Source organism: Tachypleus tridentatus, chromosome 8 (genome assembly GCF_004210375.1).
Source record: "Tachypleus tridentatus isolate NWPU-2018 chromosome 8, ASM421037v1, whole genome shotgun sequence".
Taxonomy (NCBI): domain Eukaryota; kingdom Metazoa; phylum Arthropoda; class Merostomata; order Xiphosura; family Limulidae; genus Tachypleus; species Tachypleus tridentatus.
Window position 1 is genome coordinate 8823412 of NC_134832.1, and position 19932 is coordinate 8843343.

General features: G+C 31.6%; 1 protein-coding gene across 2 annotated transcripts in view; it reads right to left on the bottom strand.

Moving 5' to 3' along the window:
- Positions 1-708: 708 nt before the first annotated feature.
- LOC143258492 (fibrillin-1-like) overlaps positions 709-19932 on the bottom strand; it is a 213894-nt gene continuing 194670 nt past the window's right edge. For both annotated transcript variants that reach the window (XM_076517540.1, XM_076517542.1), the window contains 10 exons: positions 18962-19015; positions 17473-17598; positions 16656-16778; positions 15137-15253; positions 14133-14261; positions 13433-13552; positions 7405-7525; positions 6570-6957; positions 5866-6104; positions 709-1469 (listed from right to left, as the gene is read on the bottom strand). In XM_076517540.1, the coding sequence (XP_076373655.1) occupies positions 1313-1469; positions 5866-6104; positions 6570-6957; positions 7405-7525; positions 13433-13552; positions 14133-14261; positions 15137-15253; positions 16656-16778; positions 17473-17598; positions 18962-19015 (1574 nt within the window). In that variant the 3' untranslated portion in view covers positions 709-1312. The remainder of the gene's footprint in view (positions 1470-5865; positions 6105-6569; positions 6958-7404; positions 7526-13432; positions 13553-14132; positions 14262-15136; positions 15254-16655; positions 16779-17472; positions 17599-18961; positions 19016-19932) is intronic.

Below are 19932 nucleotides of genomic sequence, written 5' to 3' on the forward strand. Positions count from 1 at the left end.
AATGAATTTGTCTGTAATGCTTGTGTCTTATTTTTCATTCAGGTTAAGTGTAACACTCCAGTTTGACAAGTTGAGATTTTAGTTTCAAATTTTTATATTTTTGCAGGCTTACAGGTTATAAAGAAATACTTAGATTTATTTTTAGTAGGATATTCATAAAGCAATGTTTTATAAAGGTATGAATGAAAAATTTCTAGTAAGCTATGCATTACTTGTAGTTTAAATAATTAATTCCAAGTTAATATTTTCACATTTTTGAAGTTTAGAAAACATGATTTACCTTGTCCTACTATGGTCTGAAGCACTAATTATACAATTTACTCTTATCCAAGTCACTATTATATTTTACAGGTTTTGAATATAGGTGGTGTATGTGCCCTGATCCCAGTACCAATTTTTCTTAGTCTAGTACTGCATTACCTGTATGCTGTTGCTTGGATCTAATCCTAGTTGGTTTAATACTGTGTGATGGAGTAGTTATCTGAAGGCCTATTATGATGTTACACACCATTCTATTTCAGTTTTTCAGCTGTGGTATGAAATGCTCCTTTTTTTAGTGCTGGTAATGTATGATGTATTCATAAGCATCTGTTTGTTCATAATTTAAGAGTTTGGTTTCAGTATTATTACTTTCTTGTAGCAGGTGAATTGCAATGGTTAATGTTATTTACACTATAATTTGACTTTTTTGTATTAATATTATGACCATTTTACAAGGTTTTATTAATCTTTTATTTTAAATAATATCAGGTATACAAAACTTAATTGAGATGATCTATGGGAGAAGTATGGGATTTTTAGTATTAGAAAGTTAACACTAAATATTACTTGTTTATTAAACTGTAAACGTGTACACTGTTCATATAATGAATCTTATCAAAATTATGATTTGAACAAGGGAAGATAATAACTAAAAATGAAAGATATTTACTTAAAATGTACTCTATATTAATTATAAAAACACACATTTAACAATATGAAAGAACTTGACAAAAAACTGATTCTCCTATACTTATTACTGATGCTGCAGTACTGGAAACCTCATGTACAATTAAAACTAGCATAAAGAAGAAATTTAGAGATAAAGGATATACGATATTCAAAGTAACTCAGCTTGTGATGTATTTGTAAGAGTGATTCTAACAGCAACAAAAATACCTTTGTCCTTAGAGGACAGTTGATTCACAGTGGACAAACATGTCAGTAGTATGAAACTCTGACACACACACACACACACACACACATACAAAACATAGACTTTCTAGTGGTCCCTCTCATTTATGGCAGTGGACTTCTGAATACAATTCTTGAATTACTGGGTTACGTTAAGATGGATGTTCATATGAAAATATTCCACTTTTGACTCTTGAGTAGATAAATGGGGACTTGAGTATTTCCCTCTGATCTTCAGATGATAAGATTCTGGGTTCAAAAACTTCCTAGTAAGCCACAATCCAGTTACTCCTTGTCTGAGGAGAAAATTAAAGTTATTTCTAAGATAATTTTCAAACAATGGTCATCTATTTTTTTTCCCCTTCTCATTACCTGCATCTTGATCACACAAGTTAGTTTTTTTATTTGAAGAACAACAAATTAATACCTGCCATTAATTTTTATGCAACATAAAAATTTTGGAAGTAAAGAACTAATTTCATATAGAAAAATTTGTTTCAAAAAAATAAAATTTATTTTACTAAAATTTCACTATATACAGGGAACATGACTCTTAGAATTTATTGTATAAATATGCTAGTGTGATAAAAAAAGAAGTAAAGACTGGGAAATTTAATTAAATGATTTCTTCAATGTAAAGACAAAAATATTAACCATAAAAAAATCCCATTTTGGAAATTAAACTATATCTCAATTTGCACAAAGACCATCAAATAAAAAATGACATGCGTATTGATAAATGAGACATGATATTTCAGCAGAATTGAATAGAAGGAGTCACATGCATAATGATAATATGTTGCATTCTTATTGGTGGAGGGCTGATGCACAATGATTTGCATGAGATTCGCACTGGAATCAGTCAATTCCAATAAAGGGGAGACAAGGCTTTTGGCATGCATAACAGATTTTTTTGCATATAGAGTGCAGTACTGTACCAGAACAACTCTTTGATCACACACACACACACATATATATATACTAGCAAAAGTACCTAGCTTCACGAGTCATCTGGCCAATATATCAATTACATAAGATTTACCATGAAAGTGAAAATATCAATCCAAATTTAAGCATAGATTTTTTTTAATCAAGGTATTTTCTGCTATACCACCAAAGGTTTTAATAAAAATCAAACTTCTTTAATCAACAAAGTTTTTCAATTGTGTAGTTTATCATTTCATTTTATACTTTCAGTACATATGTTAACAACAATATTAGGTTATGCTTTTGTTGCTGAGCAACAAGACATAAAAGCCATTGTTTAAATTCATTTTTACCAAAACACACTGGCTTTTGTGTATATTGGAAGTTTTTATACAAGGAACTACTTTTCTATGTAGTTTTTGATAGTTTGTCTCATTAAAAAGATGTACATGCACCTGGAGCATGCATGTGGATATGTAATAACACCCACGTGCATACCTTCAGGACTCATTTAATATGGGTGCAAAATTACAGATTTTTAAGTTCTTTCCTCTTGGAGCTATGGTGGTCACATGACACACACACAGATCTACCCTTTTATTGGTATGGAGTCTTAATAAAAACAATCAGCAATGAACAAGCATTTTACAATATGGTATATTAACTTGCATGTAAAAAAATACAAAAGCAATCTCTAAAATTTTTAGCTAATGATTTAAACATTGATCAATAATAATAACCATTAAAGACTAAAATTCATTTAACTAACTGCTGTATAGGGAGTATTATCTTGACAAATACCCCCTTAGAAAAATGAGGTTTTGTTTATAAAAACTGTTTCTAGAATTTTCCTTCTCTTTCTTACTTTTCCTTCCGAGACAAAGGAAAAACTCAATGTGCACACTATTAGAAAAATACTTTGTTATAACCATGTTTATATCATTACAATAATATTAAGTTATTCATTGTGATGACATTAAAGCAAGGTAGTTTTATCAGATGTTTAGATAGCATCCCTCCTTCCCAATATCTTTGGTATTTGACAATTTCATTAATACATACAGCAGTTAACCAAAATAAATCCAATATACCAGTAACATTAAATATTAAAAATATCAATGCATCAAATGTTTGAATGGATACTTGAGTACAAAATAATGTAGATTTTATGTGATACCATTTACATATTGGTGAGAAGGATACACCTTTTTATGGAAGCAGAGTAGTTATATGTAGAACATAATAAATGATCTATAACACTAAATGGAAGGGAATTTCATCTAATAATATACCAGTTCATAAAAGGCACTAATCAGACACATGTCATTATCTGATGTAAGATTTACTTTATTTTATAAGATATAGATGTATGAAATATAGTTTTCATAAACCTTGACATGCTCCCTCCAGTTTCAGACCACTAAACTAAGGTTTTTATTACTTAGTACAAAATTGATACAATATTTAGCTGATGATTTACAGGGTACCAAACACAGTAACTGTTTTAATGAGATGCACAGTGAACAGTATTACGTAACTGATGATTGTGATTTGATGCATAACAGAACACATACAAAATTACTACATTAAGGAAGTTGTTAAAAAGGCTTTACATTTTTTAGTTGCATCAGACTCCCAGATTTCTAGCAATGGGAATGTACACCTAGCATGTAACATATTACAAACATTAACATAATAATGATGATAGATAGGGATAGTAAAAAAAACAGTAGCATATCGCTATATGAATAGTAACTAACACAAAAGCTAGACTGAACATATGTGAAGTAACTTATACTTACATATACTAACCAGCAAAAGCTTTTTAATGAGCACTTAACATAGTACTGTTGTAATAATATAATTATACTGTAGAAACTGCACCAATTGATCACATATATGTAGTGATTTTAACTTTCATTTAATGACATGCACAATGATCAACTTAACCTAAGCATAATGGCATATACAATAGCAACACAGCATTAATCAAAGCACAATACAAACTTAAGTCTAAATACATCTACTCAGAACAAAAAAGAAAGTATTATGATGCACACAGTACAAACACATAAGCTTAGATATATACACAGAGAAAACACAAAATCAGTCTAATGACATATACAATGACCAACACAATAGCTAATGACGTACTTATGGTGAAAACACAACAGTACCCCAACATTAAGTTCACCTGCAAACAGGAAATATCTAACTAAATAGCATTTCTTAACCCCTGGATCACTATAATTAATATACAATTCAAAACAGACACAGAAAAATCACCCACACTGGATTTATACATGAAACAAAACAAAAATTCAACATATTTAAGAAGTCAAATAAACACAGCCACAAAACTATGCTCACCTGATAAAATTAACAAAATAACATCAACAAATTTCTTCCAAAAACTGTGGAAAAAATTATACAACACACCTAGATCAACAACAAACTACAAAACCTTATACTGCTGCATATCGTATGTTCCGACATCAGCAAAAAATACCATTTGGAAAAAAACTTGTAACGAAACACAATATTCCAGTAAATACCAAATTTATTCAAAAACAAGGTACAAAACTAAAGTTCATATTATGTAAAAACTACAGTGACAAACACAACACCAACATAATTTATAAAATACAATGCAATGACTGCCATGACTTCTATATTGGAGAAACAAACAGAAAAATGGAAACAAGATTTAAAGAACACAAAAAGCAACTTCACATGTTTTTGAGCACTGCAAGTCAAATAAGCACAACATAACCATAGAAAACACCCAGATACTAAGTAGGGGAACAAATATAAACAAGTGCAATTTCAAAGAAGCCCTACGTATACAACAACTAAAACCAAAATTAAACCAATATAAAGGAACACCTTTATACCTACACTAATTAATAACCTATCATGCAATGCCCCCTACAATCCCATACACATTTACACTTTGGTCCCTAAGATGTGTGTTCAGCAAAGATCACTTGCAAACTCTCTCTATTTTAACCTGAACATAAGCTAGGAAGGTTGAAACGTTAACTGCTTTGATAGTAATAGTATTAATACCCATACCAGCCATTCTGAGATACATTAGTACCTTGATGACCTTCACGGTTACCAAAACAACATTAATTATATGTACAGTTGTCAACATGTTTAGACAAAAGATAGCTCTACAATTTCTTTATGGTGTTCATGCTGAATGAAATTATCCTACTCTGAAGATGTACATCTATTAAACATGCATCCAAACAGATCCAAAAAAATGAGCATAATTACATACAGTGATGGTAATCAACTTTGTGGCATTTATGCACTGGTCAACATAATACTGTATCTGACCTGATGATACATAGAAAAGCACTAATCTTATAACTTAAAGAAAATGAAAGTGCTGGTCAGTTGTATATAAGTAGAAATCACAATGAATTAGAAAAAAATAGCATGTTATTACTCTCTAAGTGACCTGCTATTTTACCCTGACATAGCACAAATGGATAGAGTTGAAAAATCTTTTAGCTAATCTTTTTCTTCAAATTGTACAATTTTTTATGTACTCCAAGCTACATATAACAATCATTACTTTTCAGGAAACCTGATATTTCAACTGGACAAAAAATTAATATCTCATTTATTATACTCTATCAACAGTATAATTTCTTGTTACTTTCCAGATTTTAGTGATGCTTGAAAAAAAACCCTCATCTCTCCTCTTTTATGTTATCTATCAGTACAAATTAGCTCATAGTCTTCTCAGCTTACCTGGTATTTAACTGAAAGAACCCTTCTTTATTACCCTCTACTATTTCATACTCTTCATTGTTCAGCAGGAAACGAAAAGCTGGTTGAATCTTAAGAATTAGTAGATTAGGATGAGTATTTGCCAAAGATAATTTAATTAAAATGTTCTGATCCATTCCTAATGAGCCAGCTTTACCCAAACCAACTTTTGTTGCTTTCATCTGCTTCTTGTGTCGAAGATTATGAATATCTGGGTGATTCTGGTTTTAATCACAAAACAAAAATTTATCAGAACCAAACTTGTACACAATAACACGTGAAAAAGATTTAAGTAGAAAAAAATATGATCATTTATATGATTCTGGTTTAATTATAAAATAAAAATTTATCAGAACCAGATAATGTTTAACCAAAAACACATGAAATTTTGATCAATGAGCAAATAAAACTTAAGATTTTAAAAATAATCTCCAGATACAGTTTTTTTAAGACATACTTTTATACTTTAAAACTGTAAAAGTCAACTGTTATGATAAATGTGTCAAATGATTCAAGCTATTATGCTACATATCATAAAGTTCTAAAATTTATGTTACATTTTTCATGAGAACTTTAGAAAATGACATTTACTCTCTTTCTATCTGTCTTGTAGTTCTAAAATTTGAAGAAACTGCAAAAAAAAAAAAAGATATAAACAACAACAACAAAAAATGTATAAACTTTACCAGTCTATTAGAAACTTTCTTCTCCAGTCTCTTAACTGTAGTACTATGTTGATTCTGAACTACGACTTCACGCTTTTGACGACCACCATTAATTTTACAAGAATAACAACCTTCTGTAGATATAACCTTCTCACTGGGAATGGTATAAGAATCAAGATCAGGAATTGGCTGGAATGGAATATGTCCAAGATTGTTATCAACATAGCCACCTGGTGGGAGATATGATCCACTACTTCCATAACCAGCTGATTGGATGTAAGAACCAGAACTTCCACTGGTTCCATAACTTCCTGCTTGTAAATAGCTGTCACCTCCACTACCTGTTGGTATATATGAATTGATGTCTCCATTGCTGCTGCCAAAAGCCTGGGAGGTTTGTAAGCAGTGGCTGTTTTGATTAAAATAAATACAAGAAAATAATTATTGAAGTGAAAAGCTTATGAAATTGCACATTTAACAATCACTACGGTATTGAAGAACATTTGGACTCTTAAAAATTAGTAATATGATACAATTATTTCTAAAAGTATTAAAGCATTTCCAGTAAATAATAAAACTAGAGAGATCATACAGGTACGATAACATGTTCAATGCCACAAGCAGTATCAATAACTCCTACCCTAATGCGAACCACATTTTCGTTTTTTATTTAATCCATGTGTTTATGTCTAATCAGCTAACTGAAGCCACTTCTAATATGTGACCCACTGGTGTGTCGTATGTCATGCAGTCCATAAACAGAAGTTGGTTGTGATCCATTGGTGGGACACATGGCAACAAATGAGTCAAAATAATTTTTACCAATTTACAATGGGTAGGAACCTGAACTACTTACTACTGTCCCACAAGTTGGTAACCTTCAGGACATCCACATGAGGCTCCCCCTGGGCTACATCCAAATACACACTGACTACTCTGGCAACCAGCATTTACTGTCCCATCAAAAGTTCCAATCTCTGGTAATTTATATAAATACAGCATGAATCACTTGCACTAACAATGAACCAACTTTAATTTTAGCTCAATACATTTAGTGTAGCAATGCACTTTACAGTATAACATTTTTAAATCATCAAGATGCTATGAAATGAAAGCTAAAATATTTAAATTGGATAAAAATGTTTTTTCTATAAGGAAATCAATCTGATAATTTGGTTTAAGTATGTTCTTATTAATGCCACATTTAGTATTCTAAATGCATATATTAAAATTTGGGAGGTTACATGAATGTTACTTTAAATCCTATTTTGATTCTGCTCTTTTAACAGTTTTACTTTGTTAAAAAAGTTTATATTCTATGCCCCAAAAAACATTTGAAGTTGTTACATGTAACAGTCTTCTAATAATCACATAATGGTTTGCATGATTTTAGGGAACAATAAGACAAGATGAATAATTTTATTACTTTTCTTTAATGAGACTTGAAAAGAAAATCAAATGTGTAGATCAAGCCTTTATTACTGATTTTTATTTATGCTCTTAAACAGTTGGTTTACTGATAATTAGTTCATTCTGTGCCAAGACAGTAAAAAATACTAACTTGTGGAATGTGCATGTCTATCAACAAATATTCCTTATATATTTATGATAGGAACAAGATGCCACATACTGCAAATTACTTCCAGCTCAAAAGTAAAGACTACTTGATAGTCAAAACATTCTTCTCTACTTTATTTTGGTTAAAAGTGTTAATACTCATACCAGCTGTCCTGAGATACATTTTCACTGGATATGAGTTAAGTTTTTACAAAAGTTAAATTTTTCCTATACTGAAAATGTATTTGCAATAGATACTTAACTTCTCCCATAAGATTAGCTATTTCCATTTAGTGCTGCCCTCTAAATGTGAACATTTTCTTTACGCAAGTCATAAGTGTTCCATTTCCCCTATTGGAATTGTAATATTTCAATACGTCTTTCATACCTCCCTACCAATAGGAGCATGAGATGCTCAAGTGATGCATGCAACTCTCTACACTCCTCTATTGAACTATCAAATCAGATTTTGGCAAAAGATATTAGCATCAATAAAAAGTGGGAAGGGTAGAAAAAGTGAGAGGAAATTAGAACTAATCACATATACATTTTCAATACAGGAAGATTATAGCTTCCTATATGGTAGTTACTTTTCTCACAAGATTAAGTATAATGCAACATTAAGAAGGAGGAGGAAACAGTGTGACAGAACAATGGAAGTACCCTTTAAATGCATGCAAAGAATACCCCTGAAAATGAGAGATTCATATTTGTACAGGAGAACCATACCTGCTTTTAAGCCAGGTATACTCTTCACCCTTTTGTTGAATGTGTAAGGTATAAGAATGGAAAATGTAAGGAGCATAATCAAGTGAGACAGAATATGGCAAAAAACTGATCCTAACCACAGAAAGGGGGTAGGATGAGGATGATACTGTTTTCACTTCAAATCCAAGAACCAGGAATTAAGAACTACTACAATTCCCAAGTATGACATGAGAATTAGCTCTGAGCTATCAATCTGGGAAATTGACATCCAGTATAAAAAGGTAGTCTACAGAATATAATGAACTCCCTCAACCATGGTAACTGAGACCTTCCAAATCACAAAAACATTCTTGTAATAAAAGGACAGAACTATAACTATTCCATGTACCACTAGTGTGACCCACAGCACAAATGGAGGAAATCAAAGGAGGAATATAAGCAACCTTAAGTCTGTGTGAGGACGTATGCTGATTGGTTCACTCAAAATCTAAAACTTGCCTGAAAAGTACTGACATACATGCAAGGGTAAGATGAAGGCTTCCAATCATAAGGGTCAACTGCATTCTGACGTCTCACTCCATTGTATTGGTTACTGCAAATAAGAGGATATTACATAATCAACACACACGACACCATCTCTCCTACTCTGTAACTGAATGGTTATTCTACAGAACTCATTCATCAGGGTGCCTCCATGGTCAACCACCCTAATAGTTTGGAACTAGAAAGTGGAAAAAATTCCATCTTCATTTGAAGAAAGGATGGTGAAAATCTGCCTTAGATTCTGGAGGAATGTCATCACCAAGATGATTCAATGGATGCCCACAAAACTTTATTTTGAAAAGAAGACTATACCAAGATATTCCCTCCAGGTGTGGCAGGGATGGGCAGCCATCCCCTTCTGTTTTCATGCAGTCCGCGGGTGAAATGGTCTAGAATGGGCATGTTTATGAAGTAAAATATTGCAAGGTTATTCACCTGCAGGCAATCTTGTGGAACACTCCATCTCAACAGTGAGCATGTGAAGCCATGGAAGATAAAGTACATGTCATCATGGCTGAGCAGTGGTGATTTAGAGTTAAAGAATATCTGGTCAGGTACCACTTGCTACTGAGTAGGAGCCATATGTCAAAGAATTGGAAAAAGGTCCCTGAAAGAAGGAAAGTATGAATAAAAATGTACCAGTTAAGACTTGCATCCAAGTCAGAAGAATGGCTCCAGGTGGTAGATAAAACTCCAAAGAAGAAAAAAAGTGTGATATAATGGAGACAGTAGGAAATAAAACATATTTTTAGTGGTCCACTTGCTTAACTGCAGAATCTCATTCACTGGATGATGAAGATGAAAAGCAAGGAATAAGTAAGGTGTCAGATTTGATGAGAGGACACCTAGAACAAAGTTTGGAGGAGTAGACCACTTGATTTAAAAGGTGGAATAAACTGGTAGTGTAGAAGTTGGGAATGTTTACTCTGGAAGGAAGCAGTGGGCTATATTACAATGAAGAGCTCTGATAGGCACAAAGGCCACAAATCCAGTCAAAGATAAAAATGGGGAATAGGAAAAAAGGAGGAACCACTCTTTCAAGCTGCCAATGTCTTTGAGAGAAAGGAACAATCTGGATAAAGGAGAAAATATGTAGAGTGATAAATGGTAATGGAACCAAAGGTAAACAAATCCAACCTTCAATGTTCAAAGGCTAAGAGAAGAAGGAAATAAGTTTCAAGAGAATGATGAATCATAGAACACGAAGAATGCAGTTCTAACAGAGGTAAAGTACAGGAATGTACAACCAAATTAACATCCTCATCTAAAAGGATAGAATGCCTGGGAAGTTGACATATTCAGAAGGAATGCATCAGCATGGTAAGAACAAGGCAAAAAGAAGTTATGCAATATCAGGAAAAAAATGAAAGGTATAGGATAAGAATACCTAATATCTGGAAAGCAAGAAGACTGAAAGCTCATGAGTCACAGTAGGCCTACCAGTGGGAAACCTTCAGGTTGTAGACAGATGATACCAGCTTACAAGGAAGTGATTCAATGTGTGAAACTAGATCTTCTAACCAAGGACTGAACAAAAGCCAGGGGTAAAGATGCAGGACTTCTTCGCTAGGATATGTGACCAAGGTTTACAGAGAAGGAAGAGAGAAAGTAGAAAAGAGAAGCAATTATTGTAACTGTGGAAACCAAAGTTGAGCTGGCCAATAAGGAGAAATCAGGAGGATCGGACAAGAAGGGGAGTGGATGAGAGAAATCACCCAATAAAGTAATTGGATGGGTGGATGCACATAAAGATACTTAAGTCATCAATACTAGCTAAAGGCATTGACTACCAGAGCTTTTGGATGTAGAAACAAAGTAACTAGAACTAATTGATAAATACTAATACAAGAAACAGGTTGAATGAAAGCAAATAAATTTGAAAAAGAATCACTTTGTTGGGTAAATAAAGTTGTTTATTTAATGCTTTATATTCAACTTTTGGTAGAGGAAGTCACAAACTACCTGAGCATCTCATGCTCCTATCAGCAAGGAGTTGACATACGAGTGTCTCTATGAGAAACATGCTGGAATCTTGCTATTCCAATAGAGGGGAGTGGAAGGTTTGTTGTATGCATAGAGAAAAAAGTTCATATATGGAGAGAAGCACTGAATAGGAATGGTTAATCTTGTGGGGGAAGGTAAGTACCATATTAAAATTATTTAGTATATGAAATTACTAATAATACTAAAAAAAACTTTGTAATTAGATAAAGATCTGATTATTCATTTTAAGCTAAGAGAAAAACAAAAGGGACAATTAAACAGTTACTACAGAGTATTATTTATCTTCAACAGTGTTCTTTAATCTTTATTGCACAGTCCTCAAAGAATAATCAAAATAAGATATTGATCCATGTGTCAAAATTTTGTTAAGCAATATATATATAGGGTGTCATTTTCAAATTTATTAATTCAAATGAATTAGAAATAACATTATTTTTGGCAAGGACAAAACAATACTATCTTAAAAGTTACAAAGAGAGAACATTTACTCAATATCTAATAATTAATTTCTAATTCTACTTTTTTACTTAAGGTTTATTAAAGACGAATTACATATTATACCCTCTCCTGCATGGAAGCAAGATTGAACAAGATGATCATATTAATCCTGAGCTTATTAAGAAAAAAACTGAAAAGTTTAAAAAGGAATAAATCTTCTAGGCCAGATAATATTTACCCAAGAGTTTTGAAAGTGATTAAGAATTAGATATGTGAGCCACTTGTTATTATTTTCTTAAGGTCTTGAACACTGGAAGCAGGAAGGGAGATGATAAAAACTGTCCCAGTAATTCTAGGTTAATTAGTCTTGCTTCAGTTGTGGGAAAAGTTTTAAAAGTCTGATAAAAGATAATTTGCAAACTCACTTAACAAAAGTTAAAACTGTTGGATAGTCAAGCATGCTTTCAATAGGGGAAAATTTTGCATAACTAATCTTTTGGTATTCCTTGCAGATGTTAATGCTTATGTAGATGAAGGTAAGGGTATGGATTTCATGCATATGGATTTTCTGAAAGCATGTGACAAAGTGTCACATAAAGGTTCAATAAAGAAGTTATTTCTGTAGATGCAGGGGACAGGTTGGTTCACTGGACAGAAATATGTTCTGGTGGAAGTAAGCAAAAAGATTATATTTAGATTTCAGTCAAACTGGAATATCATCTTGAGGCTCAGTGTTATGAACTTTGCTTGTTTGATTGACATCAATGATGCAAATGAAGAAATGATCGATAGATTATTTAAATTTGCTGATGATTAAGTGTTGTTAATTTTGAGGAGGATAGTCCTATTTTACAAAAATGTTTCAATTACTTGGTAAGTTAGGCAAGTAAATGGCAGATAACTTATAATTCAAACTGAGATACCCCATTTGCATTATCTTGCATTTACTTTTATTAAGAGTATAATTTTGATGCAAATAACATTAACAATGTTATGACAGAAAAAGATTTTAGTTGGTTCATCAGTGTCTTAAGCCATTCAAGCAAGGTGTTGTTGCTAGTGGCAGGACCAACAGGATTTTGATTTGTGTCTACAATATACTATATACAAGTCTTAAAGAAGTTATAATGTCAATTTATAGGTCATTGGTTAGGCCATGTTTAGAGTGTTGTGTTCAGTCTTGAGCTCATTAACTTAGAAAGGACATTGAATTATTAGAAAGGGTGTAGAGAAGAGCAACCAGGATGATATTCAGGATGGAAAGGTTGTCATATAATGATAGGCTGAAATCTGAAAGAAGAGGTGGAGAGGATCTAATTAAGGTATTTAAAATTATTAAGGGAATTTATAGTACTGTTACATAGTCTTTTTTCATACTTAATGGTGAGAATGACAAGACTAGGGGACACAAATGTAACTTTTGGCAAGGTATGAGCCATTCTCAGTTAAAACAGATTTAATTTTCCAACAGGGTGGTCTGGCATTCTATTTTTTTTAATGTTTAATGGAATGGAATGGCTCAGATGGACAAAAAAGTCTGCTGTTGTCCTTTAATGTTATATGCTAAATTATTTGCTCATACTACCAAACATTTTTTTCTAACTGGCAGAATGTAATTTTGGAGTATCACATACCAACACATTGGTTCCAGTAGTAATGTTGTAGGTAGCCCTCAGGACAAGCACATCTGTACCCTCCAGCCATGTTCTGACAGCCATACTGACATTTGGTATCATCCAGACATTCATTTGTATCTTTAAACAAAAGGAAACTCACTAAATATGTTACAAACTATTCATACTTTTTTACTATTTGAAATTCTAACACTATATTCTTCTAAACTTTATAACAGAAAATTGCTAAAGTTCAGCAAGTAAAAAATATTCACCAGTACTCTCACTATGAACGTACACAATCAGATTAAAAACAAAAGAAACATCAAAATGTACTTTTGAAAGTTTAATCACTCAGATCTAAAATTCAAACATATGAAATTGTCAGGTATGAAACAAACTGAGGCATTGAATATGATGATTTGCTAAGTTAGGACTTACTACACATGTTGGAAGCATTTGTTTTCAAAATAGACACTAACTCAAAGTAGTTAATTCTGATTCTTGTATCAGGGTTTAAACACTCAATTTTAGCATTATGTTAATATTAGTTAAATCAACTTGTAGTTCTTTCACAAGTTCAAATGTTTTAATAGAACTTATGCTTAAAATTTAATATGTAATAATAGCATAGCACTGATGGTGTTCGTGTAATTAAGTATTAAATGTTTCTATTAAATACGTATTAAAAGGATATGATGTAATTAACATGAATACTTGCCTACACATGAGGTACCAGAAGAGTCAGTGATATAGCCACGAGGACAGTTGCACTTAAAGCTGCCCAATGTGTTTAAACAGGTTCCAACAGGAGAACATAAATGAGGCTGATCTTTACACTCATTAATATCTAAAAACATATCAATTTAAATTTTTTTTCACAATAAGTTAGTAGCACTCTTACACACCAAAACCAAATTTAGTGTTAGCTTTGCTTTACTATAAGGTAGCCATAATATATCCATATTATAAATGGATATGTTTTGATAAACTAGAAATTATTTCTTCTGAAATTAAACGAATTCAAACTAATTTTTAATTTGATACAGTTAATGGCTTTAATAACAGAAAACAATAAAAAAGTTTAATAGAATATCAATAATTTCCCTTCAGTTCAAATTTTCTTTGGCAAAGCACATAAATACAAAAAAGAACTCTTTGGTAATAGTAGTAGTACTTATAAGGATAATCAATAATAGATGGTCCTATTTTTCTCTTACACAATAAATATATTATTCCATGCTAAATGGTAAAACAGATATCCTTATCTGCATGTCAAAGTGAGCATGTTGCCACAGAGTAAAACTGTTTTACCAATACTGAAAAATTACTAAAAATGTAATTGGCTTATCTGTATGTTAAATGAGAGCAATGCTAATATTCTGAGTATGTATACATAACTATAGCAACACTGAGTGAAACAGATTTTACAAGAAAGAAAACTATAGCATATGGAGCAAATTTTATCTTGCTAGTTGTTTAAAGTTTGTTCAAAGTCAAAAGTATATGCTGATAAAAATATTATACTCAAAACCTACTTTACTTAGTGGACAGAACTGTCAGACAGGACGACATTATTTGTATCTACACTTTCCTTTTTCTAATAACTCAATATATTTCTCAGAATGTATGATACTGTAAGTGGAATGTTGAAAACGTATGAACACCAATATATTAAATTAACTTCATAGCAAACAGCTAAAAATAAAAATAGTAATGGTTCACCTTTACATCGAGTCCCCTGTTTTTCATAGCCTTCCTTGCATGTACAGTGGTAACTTCCTGGAGTGTTGACACAAACCTGATCACAGTTGTGCTGGCCTGTTGCACATTCATCCAAGTCTAGCAGTTCATCAGTACAGAATTAGAGCTTATGATGCACAGTAATCATTTTCTGACAATATTATCACAACTCATGATAAAAAGATAGCTTATTTTTCATAAGTTCATAACCTAGTTCTTCCAGAATGACATATTATTTACAAAGATTATCATTGTTATAAATTTTATCATCATACATTCATAAACTCTGATACTTTAATATTATTTATAAAGATTGTAATTGTATGTTTAATGGTTTATAATATAACAAGTTCATAACCTAGTTCTTCCACATCACAACATTATTCATGAGGATTTGTTTGTTTGTAAATAAGCACAAAGCTACACAATTGGCTATCTGTGCTCTGCATACCAAGGATATTGAAACCTGGATTCTAGCATTTAAGTCAGCAGACATACTGCTGTGCTACTGGGGAACTCATTCATAAGGAATAAGATTCTATGTGTTTATTTAATAGCTTACAGTTTCACAAGTTCATAACACAGATTTTCAGGTCTTAAGATTTTTCATAAAAACATTCAAAGTTTTTATGTGATATTTTATATTTTCAAAAGTTCATAACTGAGAAAATAAAGAGCAAAGCACTAAAATCCAAATTTTAGTCACTACTGAACTTTAACTTCTCAATAATTTTTATTTTAGAAGTTAATAACACATTAATACAGTTTTGTAGGATAATTTCAATTCATGTTAAAAGTCAGTAATATGAACAAACATTTCTATATACTATTCAGTACATTAAACTAATTTCTTTTACATAATTCTCCTTTCTTCAATAAATCTATGCTTCACCCAAAACATTTTAGTGATTTTAACAAAACCTGTTCCATACAAGAAGTGTTGTTTTAGTTATATCAATAGATCAATTTCTATAATTAATATGGCAGATATTAACACTAACCTTTAAAGTCAGAAAAAAGAAACTGATTAAAATGAATTAAACACTTTTAAACAATCAGACTTTCACCACTATTAGAATGTACTAAAGTGTTGTGGGCCATTTTAATTACTGTCTTAAAGGTTCTCTGTGGCCAAAATAACTGTCTGAAAAAGAATGACTTTACTTGTTTGAAGTTGAGCACAAAGCTACACAATGGGCTATCGATGTTATATTCACCACAAGTATCAACACCCGGTTTTCAGCATTGTAAGCCCACAGACATACTGCTGTGCCATGAGAGGGGGGAAAGATGAAGCATAACTATAATATATTGTATATAGTATCCAACTTTTTATATAACAAAGTTCTGAGGCAAATATTATCTGGTGCTTTGATAAAAATTGACAACTCAACTTTAAAAAAAGTGTTGCAAAAACCATCATAAAAACTAAGTAACCAACAGACTGTAATATAGGCTACTTTTTGTGAGTATGAATCTGAATGTTTTCACTAAGATTTACCTCTACAGGTTCTTCCATCTGCATTAAGTACATATCCCTGGGCACATAAACATAAATAACTTCCCTCAGTGTTTTGGCATGTGAACTGACAGGGAGAAGGACGTGCTTGGCATTCATTTTCATCTGAAAAACATTCATAAAACCAATATTCCTTTAAAAGATGTAAAATTAGGATTGTGATCTTACTTGAACAAGTATTAAAAATTCCAAATATTTTTATTAATAATTGTCACTTCAAAATACATTTCTGAATGATCAGTATCATTCATTGACGAATTAAATTTTGTCAGTTACAAAAAAGTCTTTGAAGTAATGAGCTCCACATTCACTAATGAACTACTAGAAGAAAAGTAATTTATATGAGTGTATGTACTATGACCAAATTCTGTAATAAATAAAGGAAATACATTTTTTTATTTTACCTTCTAAAAATTAATTTACAGAATAACTCTTATTTTATATAAAAAAAATCACTGAAACTTTACTAGTTATTTGTCACATAAATAAGTGTTAAATACCAGATTGTCCTATTTTATTTGAAATGAGTAACAGCTTTATATTTTTAATAGACTGTTTAGACAGTGTATTCATAATGAGGACACTAGAAAGGGTGGTAACTGCCTGTTGTAAAAAACAGGTCCAAAAGGTGTTGTTTCAACAGTCTTCTACAGTTATATGTTTTCCACAAAAGGCAACTGTCACCATAACTGTCCATAATACTTATCAAATTTATATCTATTTCTATTAAAATAACAAATGATAAAACATAGAATCAAAATATAATAAAAATCTATTCATAGAAATAAATGTTCTTTACCTATGCAGTGGGTCTTTGAATGATCAGTCTTGTAGCCCTTATTACAAATACAACGATAGGATCCCAGTGTGTTTACACAACGACCATTTTGACACAAGTCTGGCATTGTAGCACATTCATCTACATCTGAAATCAAAAAAGTATCAAGCTCAAGAGCTTTAATTTTATAACTCAGCAATACTTATTTTCTTATATTCACATTCAGCACTTACCTAAAAGACACACACACTCATGTACCCCTGTATACAAGTTTTTACTTGTTGCCTTTTTCAAAGTTGTTCCTCAGTGTCTCTTTGTATGTGTGTGTGTATAATGTTGTAAAATACACTGCAAGTACATCTGAAATACCATTAAATTTTTGAAGCTTCAAAATTAGGTAAAGATGAATGTGAAACTAAAATTAAATCACTGAGGCATCAGATTTTCATGCAAATAAGTATACTATAGAAGAATTAGTTAAAAATACACACTTTATCAAATTTATATTAATGTTACACATCCATTTAACACCGATTATATCCTCTTTTAAAGAGGTTAAGTACATTATATTAAAACAATAGAACCTCTAAACATTGTTACTTTCATACTGCTACACCTAGTCAAGTTCTTTCTCATGACCATGCCTCTTAAAAGCAGCTCCACTGTGAGACTGTAAAATTCAAAGCACATACCACCTTCCGGTATGCTGTACAAGGGCATCATATTTGGTAACTTCAAAATTAAGTACGTCTTTATACAGAGTAGCATGAATACCCATTTCATTCTCCAGCTGCTCAAGTTAGCTGATAGTTGAAATGATATTTCATGGATGTAACTGTTGTATATGTGACTTACATTGCTTTTCAAGTTGATGATCTTTTTTGATTATGTTGCATACTGATACCTAGCACACACAGATGACCTTGACTGTTGACCTTTGTTTTCATAAAATTCTCATCTCATCTATTATAAAATGTTGTACTTTGCTTACCATATCTGGGATATGATTTGATACAAGTCTCTGTTTGAAATGTCCAGATGACAAAAGATGATTTATATTGATTTGCTTTCCAATGCTATTAAGAACTAGTAATATCCTTGTCTTTGAAATTCTAAATTTCCAAACTGAATACATCTTTATGATCTCTGTGTAAAAATATTTTATGTTGGAAAAGACTGTTACCTTTCTCAAAAGTGATCAATTTTAAGTGGCATCACACTATTTCTAAAAACTTCAAAAGATATAAAAATGTAGTTCAGATAAATGATGTCCCACTAAGACAATATATTTTCTGTGTTTTACCTGTGGTGTGTTGATTTTTATGTTTCAAACTGTATTAAAATAACCTACTCAACCTATAATGATTCATAACTGTGTAGAGTTGGGATAACCTTTATGAAAGTACTAAATATTAATAGAAAATAACTATAAAAGAATTATGATTTAAAATATTATCTAAATCCTAGATAAATTTAACTAAGAATTTTATGTTCATCAAATGGCACTTACCACGACCTTCTTTGGTGTAGCCTGAACCAAGTGGACAAAGGTCACTGTATTCTCCTGGGATACAATAAAAAAACAGTTTTGCAATTATTCTAGCATTTCATTTTATTATGACATTTTAAGAGAAAAATTGCAGACATTAGGAGCAAAACAGAAAAAATCTGAGGTCTGAGAAAGAATACACCCTAGTATACTACATGTTTATAGATGCTCCTAACAATGATTGTAAGTTTTAAGCTTCTCAAACAATAATTCTCTTGATATCTACCTTTCTCTTTGTAATTAAGTGAAATATTTACCACAGAAATTAAAATTTTCCTAATCTGAAAATGTATTTCCAACAGATATTTCTATATAAAGAAATTATATCTTCTTCAGATGATTCCCTCCAAGATTTGCATACCACTAATCTTAAGATAATACCAACCTAATTCACAAGGTTTATGTAAACTGCAGTGGCACACAATGACATTATCTTGAAATCTCTCCATCAGTAGAAGGGTGACACAACCTCCACGCACAGTAACTCTCTCTATGCACTTACACTCATGATACTTTTACTCTTTTACAAGGTAAGGCAAAATAATGTGCTCCAGAAGTGAAAAGGAAAGGTGTGAATGTTTAAAGAGATATCTATGGATAATACATTTTCAAATTAGAAAAATGAAATATTAACTTACCTTTCACACAAAAATAATGGAATCCCTTGTTAAATTGATGAAAAGTCCAGTGAAAATCTTTATTTAAATGAGCTTCTTTCAAAAAGTGTCCAATGGGAAGCCCATGGAATAGACACCCAATTTCTCCATGAGGGTACACCATTGAGGCTGCATATTGTCAAGGTGTACTCTTCATCTGGAATGTAAGGGGCAAAAGAGGATAATGAGCTCTGATTGCTGCAGTGGAAAGGGAATGCCAGAGATAATATTGGCACAATCAAGACATCACAACAGATCTTTGAGTAGAGAAGAGGG